The sequence below is a fragment of the Centropristis striata genome, chromosome 11 (genome assembly GCF_030273125.1).
Source record: "Centropristis striata isolate RG_2023a ecotype Rhode Island chromosome 11, C.striata_1.0, whole genome shotgun sequence".
NCBI classification, from domain to species: domain Eukaryota; kingdom Metazoa; phylum Chordata; class Actinopteri; order Perciformes; family Serranidae; genus Centropristis; species Centropristis striata.
The window spans coordinates 11,410,667-11,433,442 of NC_081527.1; the positions used below are offsets into that span (position 1 = coordinate 11,410,667).

Below are 22,776 nucleotides of genomic sequence, written 5' to 3' on the forward strand. Positions count from 1 at the left end.
TATGTGGTATTTGGCAAAAAGAAAAATTTAATTATGAAAATAGAAAATATGCATCATCATCCTTCTTTTTGTGATCAAAACAGCCAAATATGACATATTTAAAATGCAAAGTAAAACCAGTGAAAATATTTGTGTTAACAAACGAGGCAATGTCCTTCCTTGAGATGCACCTGTATATATTGGTCATAAAGCCAACGCATCAACATAAAAGAGATTTTCAGGTGATTCAGCCCAACAGAGCTTAAAAATACAACTCCCACAAATCCACCCTCTTCAGAACCAATGCGCATGCGTCCTCCGGCTGGGCCATTATTTTGTCCTCCTCAAGCTTCAAATGAACAACAGGCTAAGCGTTCCTTGAAATGAATTAAATATTAATAGACGGAGGAAGCATTTCATCTTCGTGTTCATCACTGCCGACATCAATGGAGTCTCTCGGCCACTAGCTTGTTGTCTCGCCGGGCTCTTCAGTCCTCCGTTGGAGTTGGAGGCCGAAAACAGCGCGGAGTGACAGCCCCGTTAAAGCCAGCAGATTGGGTGTTTATCTAGCTGGCTAGCCACCTAGCTAGCTTCCTAGACAGCTAAGAGGGGAGGAAAACCCCGAAAGGACCATTTGATAACCTCGAGAAAGAGAGAGCTGTGGCTGTCCGTGTCCCGTCCAACCTGCAGAGGGGATGGCACATCTTCAAAACATGCAAAACCAGGTACAGAAATCATCTTTTCACCCACTGTCACCTCCCTTCTTCTTGTCCAAGACAAGGCGAACCCCCATGACTGGTCAGGCTTTCCATGAATAGGTGGGTGGGGGTCTAAGACATCAAGGCATGGTGATAAAACCTACTAAATGCACAAATATAGATGTATTTATGTTTCGATTTTATTTTTCATCTCGTTGCCATTGTCAGAATCAGTTGAAATAATGCCATAGCAACCAACAAGCTGTCAAAAACATGCACGTAAAAACTTTACATTTCATGACAGTTTTCAGCAATATTATAAAACTCTCTATTGTTTTAAGACTTCCAGTTGTCACGTACTATACATACTGAAATATTTTGAATGTAATGACTTCCTCACTCAGGCAAATCATTACTCATTTCCTGCTGTTTTGGAGAGAGAAAACCACTGAACTTTCAAGTGTCATGCCTCTTGAATTACATACTGGCACAAAGTTCGATCTAGAGTACAGGTAGTTATATGGGCTGTGACTGAATAGATAGGTATTGGCACAGATAAGAAATGTTAATCATCCATTGTGTTTTTTATATTGGAGCAGTGCATGAGAATATTATTATATAGGCCAACAGATAGATGTAACTCCTCCTGTCACGTCTAATTAACCTAATAAAAGAGCATTCATATGTGAAACAAGTCGTTTGCTGATCAAGTGCTCGGCCAGACACACACACACACACACACACACACACACACACTCACTCCTATACACATAAATAAGCCTGTACTGTTATCATAAAATATGCTTTCTTCGCTGTCGATGGAGCAGAATACCCGGTTGGACCCTGAGGAGTACTTCACCAAGCAGGAGCGGATTGGGAAGGGATCCTTCGGAGAGGTCTACAAAGGCATCAATAACCGCACAAAGGAGGTGGTGGCGATTAAAATTATAGATCTGGAGGAAGCAGAGGATGAGATAGAAGACATTCAACAGGAGATCACAGTGCTGAGCCAGTGTGATAGCCCTTTTGTTACCAAGTATTATGGATCATACCTTAAGGTGAGACAATAACAAAGCGATACATACACAGATTATGTCTAACATAAAGATGTGTAGAGAAACAGACCCAGGCAGGCAGACAGACAAAGCCATATGTATACATCTTAAACTTTAAATGACTTTTATCTGGTATTTTTTCCTCTCAGGGGACCAAGCTGTGGATTATCATGGAGTATTTAGGTGGAGGATCTGCCCTGGATCTGGTAAGAAGTTATGTATTTTCATGCAGCTTACACAAAGTTTAACACAAAGTGGCACTTTTTACACAAGAGAAGCTAAACTTGACCTGTTGTTGGCTCCCTCTTCCAACTTCCAGCTTTCTGATTTACTTGTTCCTCTTCCTAGCTCCGTCCAGGGACTCTGGAAGAGACTTACATTGCTACTATACTGAGGGAAATACTGAAGGGGCTGGAGTATCTGCACTCTGAAAGGAAGATCCACAGAGACATTAAAGGTAATAACATATTAATTAATGCATTAAAGGGAAAAAAATCCTGCTTTTTCCCTTAGCTGTCCTGAATTTTAAGATTACGATTCAGTTTTACACACACACACTGAAACAGGGAGCAGTAAATTTGTCCTCTGCATTTAACCAATCCTTGACACACCAGTGACCACACCATGCTAGGAGCAGTGGGCAGCACATTTCTGCAGGGAGCAGTGGTAGGGTCTTGCTCAAGGACACATCAGTCCTTAAATTGTCAGTCCTGGGAATCAAACCGGCGACCCTCAAGTCCAATTCCTAACTTCTCTCATTTAAATGGGCCACCAGTGATGTGCATTATCCACTGTGTATACATTCTTAAATCCATGTTATTATTCATTTTTCATATTTGCATTGTATTTTTATTTTCTATACTTGTGTTCTTGACTGTTCCGGTACTTGTATTTTATTTTTATTTCCTCTTAGTATGTTAATTGTACACCAAGATCACCAAGGCAGTTTCCTTGTAGGTGACACCCTACTAGGCAATAAACTTTATCCTGCTTCTGAATATAGTTTGTTTACACAGCAATTGCCTCATATATAATATTTCCTCATTAGAAGTTAGGAGGGGAAATTCTTGAACTTTTTATAAAGTTCAACAAATTTTCAAGGGGACATACAAGTCTGATTGGGATATTGCATATTTAAAGCCCAAAAGCAATCACTTAATACATAAAATGTCATAAGTGTTCATGAGAACCTAAATGATGGTCCACTGATGTCCCGGATACTTTTAAAAGTTTAAAAGTAATGGTACTCTGTTGCACTGTGTATGGGACTATCCAAAATGTAAAAATACTGGAAACAGTTTTTCAAACTATATCTGAGATTGTTGGAGTGAAGGTGCTACGCAAAGCTAATATTTGGGTACTAGGTATATATCCAAATAGCTTTATTAGTTAGTTAGTTTTAGGACTTCAGCAGGTCGCAATGACTGCTTTATCTTGCAGAGCAATGAATATACCTTTCATATGTTTATGGATGTGGCAGACTGACTTGCATAACCAAAGCAAGGGCAGGAGAATTTGAAAAATAGTGGAAACCTTTTATTGGAGTTTCTCAGTACACAGTCATTATAAAATGATAGCACAGGTGCATCTCAATAAATTAGAATATCATGGAAAAGTCCATTTCAAGTCAAATAGCCCCAACCAAGTATTGCGTGCAGATAGATGGACATACTTTCAGAGGGCAACATTTCCATATTAAACATACTTTTTAAAATTGGACTTTTGTAATATTAAAAAAAATTTTGAGACACTGAATTTTAGGTCTTCATTCAATGTAAGCCATAAGACATTAAATGTTTCATTCTGTGTGTAATGGATCTATATAATGTGTTATTTCCACTCTTTGAATTGAATTACTGACATATATAAACTTTTCTACGATATTCTGATTTATTGAGATGCACCTGTATGTTGCTGAGTGTTTTTGTGTCTTGTATTTTTAACATTACACTACTCTCTCTTCTTCTCCCTAGCTGCCAATGTGCTCTTGTCGGAGCAGGGCGACGTGAAGCTGGCAGATTTCGGGGTGGCGGGACAGCTGACAGATACCCAGATTAAGAGGAACACATTTGTCGGCACACCTTTCTGGATGGCTCCAGAGGTTATCAAACAGTCTGCCTACGACTTCAAGGTGAGGCCAGAGTCTGTGGAGCGGACAAGAGACATCCTGTGTTACTGCTTTGAGTGAAAGCTCTATTTAGGTTTGTTTGCTTGTTTTTTTTCTCACTTTTGGGTGAAAAGAGGTTTCACTTTGGTAGACCATTGAGCTCGGGAAGAGATAATGTTTTGTTAATGGTGGAGGCACTGACAAATAGACACTACCTTAAATTTTCAGCATGGAAAGAATTATTTGATTCACAATATATGGAAGCCCATTTCCCCCAATGTGTTTGGGAAAAAATGATAATGAATAATATCAAAATAATGACTTATTACCGTAATATAATGTGTATCTTTTGACCAAATGTCTCATTATTTTAAACAAGTTTTTTCTGTTAAAGATATGTTGAAAAATATATTTTTTTAAAGGATCTTTTGTTTTTCTAAGGCTAAGTTTACATCTTTTTTTCTTTTACTGGTCGAAATGGGCTTCCATAGCATTATTCTTGTTAAAGAACTATATTTCTATTCCTTACACATTCTCCAGTGTCTGTATGTGAACTTAACACACCTTGCTTACACATCTCACGCTCCTCTTCAGGCTGATATTTGGTCCCTGGGAATCACCGCCATTGAGCTGGCAAAAGGGGAACCTCCCAACTCTGACCTGCACCCCATGAGGGTCCTTTTCCTCATCCCGAAAAACACTCCGCCCACACTTGAGGGACCTTACAGCAAGCCCTTCAAAGAGTTTGTGGAGGCTTGTTTAAATAAAGACCCTCGTTTTGTAAGTAATACACCTGCATCCATCTGCATTGAAACAGAACTAAAATGTGATCAGACATGTTTGTGTTGTTGTGGCTAAATAAGATCAGAAATTTGGAAAAGAAACACAGATTGGTGCTATTCTGAGAGACAGACTTTGATCATTTATCCTACCAAATATTTTTCAAATGGATTAGCATGCCTTGTTCTTAATAGGAATTATAACTTGTGTTGTGCTTTCTGAAATATTCAAATCCAATCCACATTTTTGTTATGCACCTAAAATCTGTTAAGTCTCAATAATGCGATGGTGGACTCATTATAGAGCTAAACAACCTGATCCCTACTGTGTGATTCTTCTTCCAGCTTCAGGGTCACTGCATGTTAATCCTTTTTCTCCTTCTGTCTTTGCCATATATCTGCACAGAGGCCAACAGCCAAAGAGCTCCTAAAGCACAAGTTCATCACACGCTACACCAAGAAGACGGCTTATCTGACAGAACTGATTGACCGCTACCGCCGCTGGAAGTCAGAGGGGCACGGGGAGGAATCCAGCTCTGACGACTCAGATATGTGAGTCTCAAGAAGGACTGTTTCCAAAGGATCTATTCCTCTAAATTAGGGATGGGAATAATTAATCGATGATCGATTAATGGTCGTTAAGAATTTGGTCGATCACATGGAATTTTGAATCGATCTGTGTATTTTTTAATTTTAATTTTATCTCTGACTGCATATCAGTATTACTGAACTGAAACACGGCCGAGCGTTCAGTTCTGCGACTGTACGTCAATAAGCCAATGAGCTGAGAATTAAGTTGGATAAAGCTACAGTTTGCAAACTGAAAGTTGCAATAACAATTATAAAATACACAGAAATACAAGAGTATTAATCTGAGCAAAACTAGCTTACTGTATCAAACCTTGCTAGCATGAATTACTGGGTTATAGTTTATCCAAAACATATTTCAAACACAAAACACACTTAACGATCGACAGGAAATCTCTTTTCGTCCTTTCAAAATAAAAGCAGCAGTTTACAAAACAGGCTCTTGCATAGTACTGTATATATATCTTTTATGTTGCCCATGTATGCATGCAGCCATTAATCAATTAATTGATCGTTCAAAAGCTCATCCCTAGTCTAAATCCTCTTCAATAATAACATGTTGTCTGGATGTAAATCTAGGTTAAAATGTATGAATGTTGAATCACGTTTGTGCCCCTCACATTATTAAATCTGTCCTTTTTTTCTCTTTTCTTCTCTTTCCGTCCTTTCTCCAGGGACGCTGATGGCGATGTTGACACATGTCCCATGTGGACCTTCCCGACAGTCAGACCTACCTCTATGAACAAGTTACAGAAAGGCTACACACACACAGATTCAGAGGTAAGACACATGCAGGACAGATATACAGAGTCCAATCTTTTTTGGTTTTTCCCCTCTCACACTGTTTTTCCTTTTCTCAGTCAGGGGATTCGGTGAAAAGGCAACCCAAGTCACAATGCTTGTCTGCTTTGGTAACACCTATCTTCAGAGAGGTAGGCCCAACTGTGGTGGATGGGGATTGTATCACTTTGAGCACAGCACAACAAGAGCTGGCTTTAATCTAGAGCAGTTAACCTGTTGGTTTTTCTTAGAAACACCTTCTGTTTGGATATTTCTTGACATGTTGAGCTCTGAACAAGGTTCCTTCATTAGTAATTGTAGCACTGGCCTGAAGTTGTTTATAACAACTGCACTGGATCACCAAAAGCACTTCTAGAAATTGATTTCCTCCTTTTTTATTAGTTGCATAGATAAAACTGGAAGTCTGAGCTGCAGAAGTGAAATGGCCTGCACTGTTAGAGTGAACTAGATTTGTTGCTATTAATGGGCTGCTCCTGTCAGTACAAAAATGAGTGGAAAGTGAAGCCAGTGCGGAAGTGTGTTAAACAGATCAGATAGAATTCTGTGACTAAAGGACCCTACTTTTCTATATTTTTCCCAATAAGTTTATTGTCTAAATCGCTGGATTCAAGCATTTAGCTCCATCCATAAATACAAAAGCCAACCAAACATGACCAATATATGCTTGTTATGTTGTTATAAGTGCAGACATTACAGTTTAAATTAGGTTTTGAATAATAAGTTTGGTCAAAGCATTCCTTTGTGCAAAATACAGAATTCTTTCTAACTGATTTTTACCTCCAAACAGTTGAAGGAGAAGCGGCGGGCGAGTGGCGGGGGCGTGGGGGCCATCGAGGAGCTGGAAAACGCCTTCAACCTTGCTGAGGAGTCCTGTCCGGGCATCTCCGACCGCCTTGTCACACACATGATGGAGAGAGTGTGCAGGTGAGATACCGTCCAGTATCACGTCTGCTGGGATGTTCATTATGCAGCAGAAAATATTTACAGAAATCAATTCATTTTACGTTTTTCTTCCAGGTTTTCTTTAAACGGTAACACCACCCCGTCTTCGCGGTGAAACCCCAGCTGGATGTAACTTAACCCTGCTCCCTTTTCTGTCCCCTACACCCACCCAACGCCTCAGATAAGGACCACAGAAGACCCTTCCCCCCCTTCACCACCACCACCCCTCGTATCTTTGCACCCTTCCCAGTTCTGTCCCCCAAGAGATCTTTTAATTAGTTATAATTAAATATTTTTACAGTTTTTCTTTAAGAGCGGAGAGTATTTAAAACAAAAAAGCCATGACATTTAGAGCGTTGTGTATACCTGTTAGATTGAGAAGAAAAAACTATAATAAAGTCTATGGAAAATCTCCTGTTGTCTTTAGTGTCTCGTTTTGTGTCACATTTTCACAAGCAGGAATTCAGCAACGTTGGCACTAATAGTGTTTGGGGTGCAAATATTTTTAAAGAGCATTTGTTGCAGAAATACGACGGCATATTAGGGCCAAGTATGATAAAAGAAATAATAACGCAGACCCAGGGAGGGGGTAATATTTTGAGAAAAAAAGTCGCAAATTTATGAGTTTATTTTAAGTGGCAAATCTACAAGAGAAAAGAAGCAGATTTGAGAAAAAAGTCGAAAAAATAGGCTAGTGTTTTGTTTTTCAAGGTACTACCTAACTACATTTCATAGATTCACTCTCGCAAATTTGCCACTTTATATCTCGTTAATCTGTGATTTTTTTTCTTGCACATTTGCCACTTTAAATCTCGTAAATCTGCAACTTGTTTTCTCTTAAATTTGCGACTTTTTTCTCAAAATACCCCCCTCCACCGGTTCCATATTTTTTTTTTCATACTTGGCCCTTATACGCCTTCATACAGAAAGGATCTAAATTACCTGAAACCACAAACCGATATGAAAGGATGGCTTACTGTAATATCCATCATATCAAATGTATTAAAAAAATATTAAATTAAAAATTAATTAATTAAAAATATTTTAATAACTTTTTGTTATTAGGCTCCATAGATGCTGTTTGCAAAGTTTGGTGCAAAACGATGAAATTGAGTTCGAAAAAGTAGGTTGATGACATTTCGCGAATTTGCGGGAAAAAAAAAAATTCTTGGCGAAAATGGGCGTGGCCTATATCACGAGATTCAGCACAACTCAGTGAACCATAGATATAAGGCTTTTGAATGTGTGATAAAGTTTGTGGGAGTTATTAGCCAAAACGCACTTTCCTTTATTATAGCGCCACCTAGTGGTGGAAATTCAGGATGACAATAGATTTTAACATTTTTAGCCAGGTGTGACTTATATTTAAAGTTTCATGAGTTTTGGGGGATGTTCAGGCAGTGAAAAATGCGATCATTTGGGAGGAAGAAAAAAAATAATAATTCGAAATACAATAGGGACCTTGAAGGTCGTTGCCTCCTCGGGCCCTAAATATAGGAGCTATGCAGATAGAAACAAATGTTTCACCATATATATAGGCATAGACATAATTAATAAGCCAAATTAATCTCTTGATGTGAATGTGGTGAGTTAGCGACCTAGCAAATTTAGTAGTAAGAAAATGTACTTTGAAATTTCGGGTTGATGGCTTGGATTGTGTTTAAACTTTGAACTCTTATAAAATAAATAAAATTGTATACCTCACGTGGTAACAGCTAGCTAGCAAACTGAAGGGTGTTAAGTTATAAACACTTTTTTTTTTACTACCTGCTGGTTTACTGATATATCACCAAAGTATCAAATATAGCCATTCCAGCAATGCAGTATAAACAACACTTCCTGTAGTCCTTTGGCTCAGATGGTGCAAAATTTGGGTGTACGTGCAATAGGAGAATACACTGTGGATGTGGAGGGTTTACTGAATTCATCATATGTAATGGGGTGCTGACAAATTATCTAATTATCTGTACATGTGATGGAAGAATGAAGTACATGGTTTCAATTTAATTAAATATGAATACTTTTTTATCAAAGCATGCCATAGGACCATGTATTGCTCCTGTATGTGTACCCCTCTCCAAATACATATACATTATAAAAAGGTACGCTTTTTAAATTGAAATTGTGCAAAAAAGTACCCTTCACAACCCACTGTATTACAATTTTCCCTTCTCTTTCTAAAAGAAAAAGATTATAGGCTGCAGGTCTGGAGTAATTAACCTCTCCTTATACTGTACTGTAATTACAGACGCCCGGTTAGTCAGGGCAGGTTCATGGTGGTTTTGCCTGTCGGAGGCAATTAATCTCACTGAAATTAAACACAAAGGGAGCAGAAAGCGTAAGATGGTGAGACACTAAAGGCTGTAACTCAGAGGTGGAAGGTAGATAAACAAAAAAGAAGGGGAAAAAAGGCTCAATTCACAGAGATTAATAAAGTTTAATAAAACTTATTACAATATATGCATCGAGAACATTATTTGGTGCTTTAATATTGGCTAAAACAGCACAAAGAGGAATGTCAAGAACTCACATCTTGGCTGGTGAGGGAAATGTTGGCTACACTGACCTCATCGGGTCATTTTTTTTTTTAAATCTCTGTGGTCACGGAAACCACAAAGTACTCAGCAGTTGGGACAGGTAAAAGAGTATACCTCTGAAATCTCACTGCATCAATGAAAACACACAACAGTTAATGCTCCCTGGCATATGACTTCACTTTACAGTGTGGAGGAAACATGGAGTAACCATTACTTCTAGTTGATTGAAAGCACCAAACAGAGGCATCGCACCTCATTTGCACGTCCTTCATTTGTCAGGTCTACAGGAAGACTGTAAGAGGTCAAGGGTCACAGTTTATTTATTCAATATCAAACTCAAAAGGAGCTTAACGACACTTGAATGCCATTAAAGACACTGATCTGAGAACTGCACTAATGGATAAGACTTGGGCAGTAAAGGGAGAAGCCGATCCAAACACAGCACCAGAGGGAAATTTCACCTGAAAATTTGACCAGATGGGGTCAAGAGTTGCATGCAGATGAGGAGGGTAACATGATTAACACTGAGCTAATTAATGGGGATCTTGTGTGGTCATTTCCTAACCAGAGGGAATATGGAATTGTGTTTCCTCTTGACAAAAAGAATACAGAGATTATGGCATAACTATGGCAGAAAAAGCTACTTCTGCTACTGGTTTTCACCATAGCCGACTCTCCCAATGAAGCTCTTTCACAGAGCGATGTTAGCACGTACTCTAAAAGATGTTTTTAGAAATAACAGCACTGAATACAGGCAGCAGTACTTTGGTTTTCTAAATAGCAAAAAAAAGGGGGAACAAAAAATGGAGTTTGTATCAAAGATATATGCCATCGTTTTTAAAAAGATGGGTCACGTGACTTCATTTAAAATAAAAACAAAGAAATAGAACCGTGTGAAAATATATAAACATAACACTGTTTGAATATACTTTACTGTATTTATAAAAAAAAATATCTCCAGATCCCATGATGGATTGGAGAAAAAAAAAAAGATAGTGGCAAGCAGTATGAGTCAATAACCAGATCGCCTTTACACGTTCACTGCCATCGTCCGTCTCTCTATCCGGTCAAACTCGAGCAGTGGCTCAAATATCTGCTGGAGAAAAGAAATGAAAAAAATTATTAAAAACAAGCCTGGCCTCACAGACTACCAGCATCTACAGATTACCAGGTTTCATTGATTATTTAACTTACGAAAGCAGGAAATTACACAGTCTGCAGTATGTCTGCATCAAGGCTGTTACACAACATGGGTGTTTTTTTTATTAGATTAATTCACACTTCCATATATTGCTTTCAAACTGTTGTTCAACAGAATGCGATTACACGGTGAAAAGGCGTCATTATTTTTTCTCGGCTGAAGGTCAATTCTTCTGAACTTTTGTCACACTCAGGACCTTGCATGGGTTTTGCTCTTACCTCAGGCTTTTCACACATGTGGGCCGTCTCCTTCGTCTCCCTGCTTCTGCATCTGGGCCTGCATCTTAGCAATCATCTCCTGCATACGTCTCAACTGTGTGACAGAAAAAAGATCAACATGTATGACAACTGCACAAAAGCACATACACTTAAACAGATGAGATACTGAGGGGTCTGGCTAAACATTACCGTTAATATCTTTCTTTCAGTTAGAAACAATTGATGAGAAACAACTGGTTACACATTGACTGACTCAACAGAAATCAGTTATGAAACATATTTACTATATTGCCAGGAGTTGGATAAGAAAGTTTATACCAACGCACATGTGTATGCTAAATATGAAGCCACAGCCAGCAGGTGGTAAGTGTAACTTAGCACAGAGACTGGATAGAGGGGGAAAGATCTAGCCTGACTCTGTTCCACAGACTGTATAAAAGGAGTGGATGCAGTGAAGCCCTACAGTCAGAACCACAGACTGTATCCAGGTCTGAAAAGTGATGCAAGTGCAGGAGTATCTTAAACCTGAATTATTTGGAATGGCCTGCAGGGGGCGACTCCACTAGTTGCAAAAAAAAAAAAACACTGTATAGAAGTCTATAAGAAAATTAATACTCCTCATTTTTCTAATGAGTTTATGGTCACTAGTTTCAAATCTTCTTCAATACAGCATGTAAGCACACATTTTTTTAAATTATGGCCACATTTCAAATAATAAAAGATAAAGCAAGGTATGCTTTAGGGCATGGGTTACCTCATGATTGACACATCGCTGTCTCAGCAACCTTTCAATCAGGAAAAATGTGCAACCCAATTGATATCGCAGTGTGGATGGATTACGGATGCACCTTGCTAACCCAAGTCAGCTGGTGTTGGCTAGTTGGTGTCTTAGCATTTGCTATGCTAACCTTACCTGGCCCTGTTGGGTGGTAACCAACCTCTTGTCTAAATATGTTCACTTCAGGCTCCAAAAAAAAGATGGCGCCACTCAAAATTTCAAACTTTAGGCTCCAAAATGGTAGTCCATAAACCAATGGGTGACGTCAAATTATTTTCTAATGTCTATGCTATGTCCAACACTTCCATTAACCAAAGAAAATCCACTAACCAACTCACCAAAAGCTTACTGAAATAGTTCCCTTTGCCTCCAGCCTTTATGCTAAGCTAACTGTCCACTGGCTCTAGGCATACAGCCATGAAAGTGGTATCAACCTTCCCATCTAACTATTGGCAAGAGAGCAAATTAAGTGTATAACCTGTTCAATAGGTGGAAATAACTCACCTCAGCCTCCTTCTCCTGCAGGATCATATCCTTGTCCATTTCCTCCGGCTCCGGTCCTTTTCTGCATCAACACAACTAGAGTTACTTTTGATGAAGCTACAGAATCAACCTGTAATATTTCTGCAGAATATATGCCAATCCAAAAAGAACCATCAAGTTAAATGCAGATTCAGAGGTTATAAATGTAAAAAAAACACTTTGTGTGAGGATTTAGAAAGCATTGCAATGACTGAGTCAGTGGAGAATTTTGAGTATGTGTGCATGCCTGAAAGTGCATGTTGAACCATTTTAAGTAGCATTAGGCAAACATGACAAAAGCCACACTGAGAAGGTGAAGAGAGGGTCAGTGGGTTAGTTTTTCTTGGCAGAAGAGAAAAGTGGGCAGCTAGAACAAATAACTACAAAGAGATGAGAGCAGAAGATTCAAGAGAGAAGCAGCAAGTGCGAGAGTCAGGGGAACAGCGTTACCTCCCCCAAAATTAAAAAAAAACACGGTACCTCCAACAGTCCACTCATGGGATTGGACAAACCAAGACCAGACAGCCATCTTTGGACAGATGGCGAGGCAATGTGAAGACAGTAAAACCACTGCCTTATCCGGGGTTGGCTATGAAGAAAGTCTAAAAGGATCCTTTTGGTCTACATTGAGGGTTAAATGATGATATGTCCACACTATGTTAAATGACACACAGTAATCCTGTTTATGACCGCTACAGATACTCAAACTACACATGCCATTTAGCTACCAACTAACCATGTAGAACCACAGCCCACATCATTGAATTCACTTATGCCTCGCTACCACGGCCTAGCTGATGTAGGGAGCATGCAGAATGATGAGTTAGCGCTACTGACCTACAGAATGATACCAGTTTGAATCTACAACAAAAGAATAAGTCTAAGTACATGATCCATTATACAGAAATTAAGCCAGACACATCTACAGGTGCATCTCAATAAATTAGAATATCATGGAAAAGTCCATTTCCAGTAGTTCAAGTCAAATAGCCCCAACCAAGTATTGAGTGCAGATAGATGGACATACTTTTCAGAGGCCAACAATTCCATATTAAACATACTTAAAAAAAAAAAAAAATTAAAAAAAAAAATTAAAATGAAATAAATTAAGACATGAAATGTTTCATTATGTGTGTAGTGGATATATATGTGTTATTTCCACTTTTTGAATTGAATTACTGACATAAATTAACTTTTCTATGATATTCTAATTTATTTAGATGCACCTACACAGTCCATCTGACTCCGGTTGGGAGAAAAAAGTTATATTTGTGCTGCTGGCAGCCATGTTTCTGTTGCACACAAGTATGTAACATCCAGCTGGTGATGCTTTCTGGTCAGCTCAAGATCCTGTCGCTGTTCTTTTCACGTTACAGGATTTAAAGTTGTAAATATCAAAAAGTCCGAATTGGGGAGAGTCCGATCTGGTCGGTAATATTAAAGAGGAAGGACGTCTTTTTCACAATTCAGACATTGATTCCTATGGTCTAAGACAGTCCAATAGTATTGGTAAATATGAAGTTTCTCTTATCCAAAAACAAGAGTGCTTAAACTCAAATTTGTGATTTCATCAAGTATAAAGTGTGGAATTGCTCCATTGAAAATTAATAGGGAAATATGTTATAGATGATACAGAGCACCCGGAGGAACATTTTCTGTTTCGCAACACTACCATAGAAAAAAGCTTAAACATTCTGTGGGACTACAAAAACAGGCTCCCACTCATTGTCTATGACAGCTTTTGACATCACTAGTTTCAGACCTACTTCTCGCTGGTTTCTGGCTTTGAGACAGTGTAGCTCATGTTCACAAATATCGAATGAACCTTCCTATGCCACAGAAATAACATATTGAAATGCAGATTAAGCAGATATTTTGCTCAGACCAGCCTCTGCAATTGCTGACCCAAAAATCTGCCCAATTATCCTCTAGTGTGGAGCCAGAATATACTTTTACTGTTAAATTACAGCAACATCTATGAAGTGTGCATGTGCCTGACTTTGGCATTTCTGTGTTGTTGTGTTTTTTGAAACACTTTAATTATATACATCTTATCAAAGGTTTTGCTGTTTGAGGTGGGGGAGGTGCAGGAAAGCAAGCTGACAGACAAGTACGTACGCAGGAGACAGAGGCAGAATGTAACCATGGGAGGACAACCTGCCACCCCGTTTGAGGCGGTCCGAGCGGAAGTTCTCGTAGTGAAGGTCCTGAGTCACTTCCTGTAGATCCTGCATGTGGGTTCTGTGGGGTTGTGGAAAAGTCACAAACCAATAAATACTCTTGCATGGACATTTTGAAAACTACAGATGTAACGTTGGCAGAAGGTGTCGAGTTATAAAGTGCACAGTCTTTATTATAACCAAACTTGTCTGAGCCACATAACACTGCTTGTGTTGTTGGTATCTATCTTTTCTCTCATTTCCTGCCTTGGCTACATCCCTTTTCCAATTAGCTACACCTTAACAAAAAGCTATTGGCAGGGGTAGACTTGCTCTCATTGTGTTTGAAGGCACCCTGCCAAACTAACAACTTTTCCAGGCCAGCTATGGTTTCTTTCCACAGCTTTGTACCCAGTTTGGTATGGCAGAAAATCTCAATATCATCTTACTCTTTAAGGGAAAATGCAAGCAGAGGGTTGTAGCCTCCTGCACAACTCACATCAGCATGATCCGCAGCTTGAGGAAGTCGTTGTGTTCTGGATTCTCCACCTCCACCACCCCCCAGGGGTACAGGCGGCCCCTCACCTTCTTCCCTTTGGCCTCAATCTGCTGGTTGGATCCAACCACTGCGAATGGGATGCTTGCCTGGAAAAGAGGAGTAGTTCATGTGTCTGTGGTTACGGTTCAACCACTCTCATAAATAATCACAACACTTAAAACACATCTCTAGAGTAATGGGATGACTTAAATGGAAATTTATTAGAGGATATATTAGAGGCTATAAAGCTGACTGCTTTTATCCGTGATAAATTTACAATCCTGTGGTGAAAGAAAAACGCCAACTCGTCTTTGGCAAGAGGGAATTCATATTCATCCAGGGATGAAAGGTTTTGCAGGGAGTGGAAAGCTTACCTTGAGGATCCTGGTCTGCTCTTTGAAGTCCTCATCCTCATCCGACTCAGCGTCAGGAAGGTGGTAAATCTTGATGCCATGTTCATCGATCTCATCCAGAATCTTACCAAGGAGGCAGGGACAAAACACGGCTTATTATCATCTTTCATTATGCACATACCTGAAATGTCATTATTTCTCCTTCAGTCAGGACAATAGACTTGAGAATAACAAGTTGCTATCAGGGCCAAAATGCAAAATTTGGGGCTTCAAAATGGGAGTTCACAACAGTCTGTGGTCAGGATTTAATGTGAGCTAACAACACATTTGTTAATCAAAATCACTTTTGACACTGCCTGTCTCACTATGGTTTATCTATCTTTTGGTTTTATAAATTCAATATTAAGTCCAGTTTCAATATAGTACTGTAGTTGCAAGCAGTATTTACATACACAGGATGGCTAAAGCAGTTGACCACAAGCACATGACAGCTACTGTTTATTTCAGGAACTGGAAGAGATCCTGAACAATGGGTAACTCTGTTATCCTCACCCTGCGCTTGAGCCTCTCCCTCTCTCTGAGGGTGAGCGTGTCTGCCTTGGCGATGACAGGAACCACGTTGACCTTATTGTGGATGGCCTTCATAAACTGAACATCCAGGGGTTTCAGGCTGGTGGGACAGGAAACACACATGCACGAGGTCAAAGAGAGACAGAAAATCAAGTAGTTATGAAAAGAAAAGAGTGAAGGGGGCATGACAAATATGGTTAGTAAAATAGAACTTAAGTGTATTTTTGTGCAGGCATGTGAAGCAGGACTCACCCATGGCCGAGTGGGGAAATGAAATAGAAGCAGCAGTGAACTCTATTGTCAACAATATGTCTTCGATTTAGACCACTCTCATCATGGAGGTAGCGCTCAAACTGGTCATCAATGTAGCTGATGATGGTGCTGAAACTGGATTAGAAAAATATACATCACATTAAACTTACCTTATGTGTCACAGTATTATTATATCATGCTTGTAGCACACCCATTAAATGCTAAAATCAAAAGCCAGGATGAATAAACTCTCCTTACAGCTTAAAACAGTGAAAGTAGCATATATTTTAACTGTCCAAAGTTAGTGGCTCATCACTGTTCAAGATCACAGGAATGAAACCGGGTAATTTAAACTTAATAATATCTCATCTTCTCATCAGCATACGCCCTAAAAAGATCTCATACCAGTCTTGGCTGTTGATGGCGTCTCCGTATCCTGGTGTGTCTACCACAGTGAGACGGAGCTTTACTCCTCGCTCCTCAATTTCTACGGTCGACGCCTCAATCTGAACCGTCCTTTCTATCTTTTCTGTAAGAAGAAGAAAAAGTGCAAGAAATTAAAACAACATGTAAAAAGTCAGTCCCCGATTACACGCCTTTAATACATACATACATTTGACAAAGTGCTTTTTAGGGATGCCACAAAAAACGATATTTTCGCTGCCAAGTCCGTGCCTAAATGCTGAAAACGTTTCTACAGTCCTGCAGGTACCGTACAGAACCTGGGATGCTCAGTGTGCCTACATGCCACAGTGAACTGAGCTGCGAGCTTCGTGCAGTGCAACAACATAAGTTTTCCAGAAAACTAAAGTTGAATTTCAGGGGTGGGCGATATGGGCAAAAAAAAAAAAAAAAAAAAAATCTTGATTATTATTTTTTTTATTTTCTGATAACGATAATCTGACAATATTCTTTGAAATGTTATTTCTTTACCAAAAAAAAAGCTATTAAAGTCTCTTATGGCTTACCAGGACATCTATGGATGGACACAATGTTTCAGTACAACAGCTCTGGTGTATTTTCTTTGAACTTTAGCACTCCCAGTTAAACTTCAATGTAGAGACATGAAATGAGTAAACATCAGTTTGTTTTCTTTGAGATATTATAAATACTGGATAATGTAAAATTGCATATTGTCAAAACAACATTAACAATATTATCATAGACGATATATATTGCCCACCTCTACCTACATGTAAAAAAAAATTCTGCCAAACATGGTTAAAACAGAGCAGCTGACATTGGTAATAAGAGCAACAAATAAGTGGACTGCCGAGTTGTCGGTGCACCTTTCTCTTCACTCCGCACCAGGTGAAGAGAAGAAAAAGGAAAAAAATTAGAGTAACAGACAGCAAAACGAGAGTTATATAACTAGGTTTTAATGAATTCTTCCTGATATGTTATGAAATCAAATTTGGCAATAACAGAGAAAGTGTAGCAGATCTTACTACGGTTCTATAAATTCTGAATGACTGCCATGAGTAATTTGTCATCCAGGTTTTTTTTTCCAGTTTCTGGCGGTCAGGAAGAATTAAACGGGATTCATTGTTTTGTTCTTGTTTTTGACCATAGTATCGCATTTTGTACAGAAAATCATATATTTTCACTGGTATTGGTATAGACTATGAAATATTTGGAATTGGGACATCCCTATTGCTCTAAAACAAGCATTTTTACATGCATGTGTGGTTTACCTGCAGCTCCAGGGATGACTCTCTCGGGGTAAAGGTCAGTGAGGAACAGGCTGTTGATCAAGGTGGATTTTCCAAGTCCAGATTCACCTTTTAACAACAGAGAACAATGAAAGAATTAGCGTGCAGTCAGCATGAGATGCTTAGTGAATAAATATTACATAGTTGATTAAAATGGCTAAAGCAAAGTCAGGCTTCTTTTCTGGCGCCGATCTCTTCACTTTCAATGAATAGAACAAAAGAGATCCTGACTGTGCTACAGGAAACAAGACATCTGCCTGTGACGCACAGTAGGCCCCGCACCAAACGGAAATACATGACACTAAATGTGACTTCAGCATTAATCTTTCCCAGAACTGCGTCAGGTGGCTGATTAAACAATCCTAGTGCCCTGGCTGGAAACAGTGCAAGTGTTCATAATCAGTCAGCTGCACTCAGGGGCTACGAGTCAAGAAGAACACTGGACAGTTTCAATCAAAGAACCTGGATGTTGTCTTGTAACTCGACTCCATCTTTACATATGAACCTGCACTGAAATGAGAAAACACTCACAACAACAAGACCCACTGCAGACTTTGATATTATTTGAAAGTCTCTTTATTATTTAGGAACTAAACTATACAACATTAAGAAACAAAATCTTGACTGGCTGCCTCTGAAACTTTCATATACCAGCAATAGGTGTAAAGTTACTCTCAACACAAGACAGTTGGACAGACAATTTAACATCCGCACCGAGTGATTAGGTTTTAAATAAAAGCTGATGGCCTGATTCCAAGATGAGGCCTGTTCCTTATACCCGACTAAAAATAACTTTCTACTGATTTTTGAAGACCCACTGAGCATCGTTCTAATTTCTGTCTGGGAAATGCATCAAAACTTCAGCAGCAGCTAAGCAGAGAGCAACATATCAGAAACAGTATGTAAGAAACTATGATCTCATGGCCACAAAGTTACAAATGTTGTGACATGGGAATGTTTGTTGCTGTGGTTCCCACCGAGTAGCCGTAACAAAGGATTTATAGAAGTCTCTGCTATACCCTAAACTGGCAATTTGCCAGAATGTCTTGTATGGAAAATCAGCACATCATACACATCACAGTTTCAGGTGTATGAGGAAGACGGGCTTTAGAGGAAATAGTATTTCTGTGCAAGCATAAAAAGTGATGCATCCTGAGAAATCATGACATTTTATAGCAAGTTAACTGTTTTTGTGGGGGAGAACTGCAGCTATCTAAAAATACAGGAAACACAGATGTATTGAATAACCTGAGTCACACAGAAGGTTAAATAAGCACTCATTGAGTGTTCTTGCAGTAGAGGGTCCAGCAGGCCCTGTCCACTGTGTGAATCAATCCCTCGAGGCACACTGGCTACATTCCTCTCTGGTTTATTTTAAAGCAAAAGGATGAGCAGCGTTCAGGGGAGCTTCTACCCTCCCCCCTTACTAACAAGCAGGGAGGTTCACACAGTCACAGTGTTCACATCAAGAGTTTACACTGCAGCTGATGCCAGCTGAGCAACTACACTGATGTGACATCTGCCATTTTCTACGCAGCAAAAGCATTCATGCAAACTGAAATGCACCTATGCATTACTGAAGACGACTAGCTTACTCTCAGCATTCAAACAAAAGGATCCACAGAGTTGAAAGAGTTTTAAAGCGGTTATTTAGAAAGGCCATGATGTAAAAGGCAGCAACAACTGTATATCATACAGGCTCAGAGCCAAGATCCCATCGTACATTTATTACAGAAACAAACTCATGTGAGCCAAAACACATTCCTTAAATGTCTATGTTTACTAAAGAAGTCTAGCATAAACCTTTTTATCTGTGGGATACACTACTATTTTCCAAACTAAATAAAATCAGTGTTGCATGATGACAAGAAGATGTGGACGAAATGAGAAAAGGCTTGAAAAACCGAGATGATTTACTCACCTACTACCATCAATGTAAACTCAAATCCTTTTTTTACGGACTTGCGGTGAACCTGATTAGGCAGGTTGGCAAATCCAACGTACCCTGGGGTCTCAGGGTTGGTGAACTGGCCCTGCTGTAAGAAAAAAAACAAAGACAGGAGGGTCAAACTTTAACTCAAACTTCAGTGACATTTAAACTGAAAATGAAATAACATACCTTCGCACACAATTATTACTTCAGTTAACTCGTTTTTTCAAACGTCCAAATCCAATATAGGTCAAACATGTTTTGGCTAAATTTATAGCAATAACATGACAGCTGATTATTAGTGCTCAAGTAGAAACAACTGAGACATCTGTTCACTAACAGCCGGGTATTTAGGAGGGAGAGTCCTCTGAAGACTATTTGCAAAAGACCTTCCACCCATCATTCCTGTGTTTACAGCTCTTTCCTACACAGGGTTAGTCAGACCATTATGAAGCAGGCCAAGAGGACAGCTTTTAGACCCCACTGTAGTAATGCTACAAAGTGAATGTCAAATCAAACACAAAAAGTTATGTTCTTTTTTTAGTTTGCTCTTTTTGGCCACACAGTCTTGCAAGATTTATGAACCTCTCTTCCTCGTCCTTTCAACAAAGGTCATGGCTGATAAGCTTGATAAACAGTGTGTTGTGGCTATGCCTTTGGGCCTTTCAACTCGCATAAAGCTACAACAGTGAGTCATGTGGATGGTGAGCAGCACAATGAGCATATGTCTCAGTGACCCACCCAGCATTCAATGGGTAATATTTGTGCTTTAAACAACAGCTAAATGCAGAAAATAATATGAGAAAAAGCAGGAAAGCACAAAATTTTCCACTGAAATGACACATGAAAATGAATTAAAAGACGCATCAGAATTTTGCTTATATTTATAACAGCACAAAACTGGCTAAGATGATGGTTTTAAGGGCATATTACACAAACACAGCTTACGTTCTCATCACTAATACTGCTTAGCCATTGGCCTAACAAAACAATCACTTAAGCAGAAGTAGGAATCTGGTATAACTGCATGCTGTACCAGTACATAAGCAATATCTGGTTTCGGGTTTCCGAGACTTACCTTCATTTTGTCGGCCTGAGACATTTTTCCTCTTTGCTTAACCTGAAACAAAAGACAGGCTGTATAACACACTAAGTCACTTAGCAAAACAACTTAAAGATTACTCATGATGCTTTAACTCTTCTGGGCTCTGTGGACCATTTCTGAAATGGAGATAATTCATATAAGCGCATACTTACAGGCCTGACTGAGTGTGTGAGAGACAGGAAGTCTGGTTTGTGCTCTAAAAGGTTTGTGAGAGAGATCTGTCTCACCACAAAAAAAAAACTGCTTTTCCTGTTAAGATAGCTGCATTACAGCTGCGTCCTACTACAATGATATAATCTGAGCAAAAGCGATTAAGCCATGCTTATGCTATTAATCCCAACTGGTATCATATGTTTACCACCCTAGTGCTGGCTGTTGTGTTGTGTTGTAGTTAAGTCTGTGTGTTATATTCAAAATGATGTGAAACAGTCAGGAACACACCCACTGCACTCTGCGCCTCCACACACACTGACTCGGCTCAAACTTATACTTTTAATCGTATATTTTTACCATCTGATTGGACAAACGAGTGTGTCCAAGCTAGTTTAGAAGCTAATATAAGAAGCTTCACCCCTTTTGAAGTTAAATAAATATGGAATGCTAACTAAAACGAACATTAGTAACAGCTAGCTCATTTTCTCAAACCAAACGTTAGCTCCGTTATTAGAATGGGTATTAGCCGGTTAATTAGCATTAGCAACGCCTATCATAACGGTAATGGGAGTGAAATGTGCTGAAGCCGACATCTTCCACAAAACCCCATATTTTAATGGTAATTCTTGTTATTGTAAACAAGTCCAAGTCAGAGCTATTCACCAAGCTATGGTTTCTCGCTAGCTGTTCAGTAAACTGTGGTACAAGACATGCTTAGCATAGCGTCAACTACTAACTTTAGCCTCAGACTAGCTTCTCCTGCAGGATGTTCACTTAAACAGCTAATGTTAGCGTCGTCGGTTTAACTGCGGTTCCGCCATTAACACAGCACTGAGATAACTTAGTGATTAATAAATAATGAATTGGAGTAATAAGGAGTGTCACCTTACAGCGTGTCCGCAGAGTTTCGTGCAGCTGGAGACACAGAGAGCCGATGAGCAGCAGACTTGGCGGACACCTCAAATTCTTCAGATTCCGGTGCAGCAGCTTCCTGTAGCACACAGACCACAATGCACTGGGCGAGAGCAGCAGGCCAGCACCACACAACCATAGATATATATAAAAACACCTTTCTTATATATGGGTCAATGACGTGATCTAACACAGTGTCAGTTGGTGTAACCAGTCATTTTTTCCCCATAAAAATCTGATTATATACAGGGAAATAAATGTGAACTAAAATGTGAAAAAATACAATCCACGTTTACATTGCAACACTATGGTACATAACACATTTTTACATAATTTGTCAAAACTTTTGAAAAAAATGGCTGTATTTAGAATATGTTTTGCTCAATGTTGACGAAATGTATAAATGTAGAAATACTAAAAAAAAAAAAAATAATTTGATGGTTTTTAAAATGAAGTAATTATATGTATAAGTCCACTTAAATACAATGTAGGTGGATGAAGTATTCATATTTATCATTTTTTGTGGTTACACCATATGACATCTTGCCAACCCTTATTTGTCATTGACCCATATATCTATGTGCACACCAAGGCTACTCATGTGTTCTCTGGAAACTTTGCTTTTGAACATGTTTAGGGCTCGTCATGGGTAATGGGAATGGTGACTCCCTGCTAGCATACATATTATTGTATACATTTTATACATAAATATATACATTTTATTATATGAATTATATGTATCATTAACTCTTTGCATTTCTTTAAAAAACTCCTGAAGACCCATCTTCTCTCCTAGAACTACACAACAGTTCTACTCCTTAATGAATTGTCACAAGCACTTATTGCTGCACTAATGGCTCTTATTGCACTATTCCTTGATCCCTTTC

The 22,776-nt window shown here is 39.0% G+C and overlaps 2 protein-coding genes across 5 annotated transcripts; one reads left to right on the forward strand and one right to left on the reverse strand.

The window, feature by feature from the left end:
* Positions 1 to 293: 293 nt before the first annotated feature.
* On the forward strand, positions 294 to 7,372 carry stk25b (serine/threonine kinase 25b). The gene is made up of 11 exons (XM_059344023.1): positions 294 to 704; positions 1,505 to 1,735; positions 1,882 to 1,938; positions 2,081 to 2,189; positions 3,706 to 3,863; positions 4,434 to 4,619; positions 5,025 to 5,170; positions 5,881 to 5,986; positions 6,067 to 6,138; positions 6,795 to 6,931; positions 7,025 to 7,372. The coding sequence occupies exons 1-11, from the start codon at positions 675 to 677 to the stop codon at positions 7,062 to 7,064; spliced, it is 1,272 nt and encodes a 423-aa protein (XP_059200006.1). The 5' UTR covers positions 294 to 674; the 3' UTR covers positions 7,065 to 7,372.
* A 1,994-nt stretch (positions 7,373 to 9,366) lies between these two features.
* Positions 9,367 to 21,983, reverse strand: septin2 (septin 2). Of its 4 annotated transcripts, none has more exons than XM_059344027.1 (13): positions 21,868 to 21,983; positions 20,798 to 20,839; positions 19,711 to 19,825; positions 17,772 to 17,858; positions 16,483 to 16,606; positions 16,078 to 16,212; positions 15,808 to 15,925; positions 15,277 to 15,378; positions 14,864 to 15,009; positions 14,363 to 14,446; positions 12,188 to 12,248; positions 10,906 to 10,999; positions 9,367 to 10,582 (listed from the first exon to the last, which is right to left on the reverse strand). In XM_059344027.1, the coding sequence occupies exons 2-12, from the start codon at positions 20,819 to 20,821 to the stop codon at positions 10,916 to 10,918; spliced, it is 1,080 nt and encodes a 359-aa protein (XP_059200010.1). In that variant the 5' UTR covers positions 20,822 to 20,839; positions 21,868 to 21,983; the 3' UTR covers positions 9,367 to 10,582; positions 10,906 to 10,915. The 4 variants fall into 4 exon arrangements, with proteins under 4 accessions (XP_059200010.1, XP_059200009.1, XP_059200007.1 ...); XM_059344026.1 differs by having other exon boundaries at positions 9,367 to 10,579; positions 14,324 to 14,446; XM_059344024.1 differs by having other exon boundaries at positions 14,324 to 14,446.
* Between the last annotated feature and the right edge of the window lie 793 nt (positions 21,984 to 22,776).

What these genes read in the sequence shown, in the direction of transcription:
- stk25b (XM_059344023.1), top strand. Translation starts at nt 675, where the DNA reads ATGGCACATCTTCAAAACATGCAAAACCAG. An exon ending in TAAATAAAGACCCTCGTTTT is followed by an intron (nt 4,620 to 5,024) that starts GTAAGTAATACA and finishes ATATCTGCACAG; the next exon opens with AGGCCAACAGCCAAAGAGCT. An exon ending in AGCTCTGACGACTCAGATAT is followed by an intron (nt 5,171 to 5,880) that starts GTGAGTCTCAAG and finishes TCCTTTCTCCAG; the next exon opens with GGACGCTGATGGCGATGTTG.
- septin2 (XM_059344026.1), bottom strand. Translation starts at nt 20,821, where the DNA reads ATGTCTCAGGCCGACAAAATGAAG. An exon ending in AGTCATCCCTGGAGCTGCAG is followed by an intron (nt 16,607 to 17,771) that starts GTAAACCACACA and finishes TTCTTCTTACAG; the next exon opens with AAAAGATAGAAAGGACGGTT. An exon ending in ATTTCCCCACTCGGCCATGG is followed by an intron (nt 15,926 to 16,077) that starts GTGAGTCCTGCT and finishes CTGTCCCACCAG; the next exon opens with CCTGAAACCCCTGGATGTTC.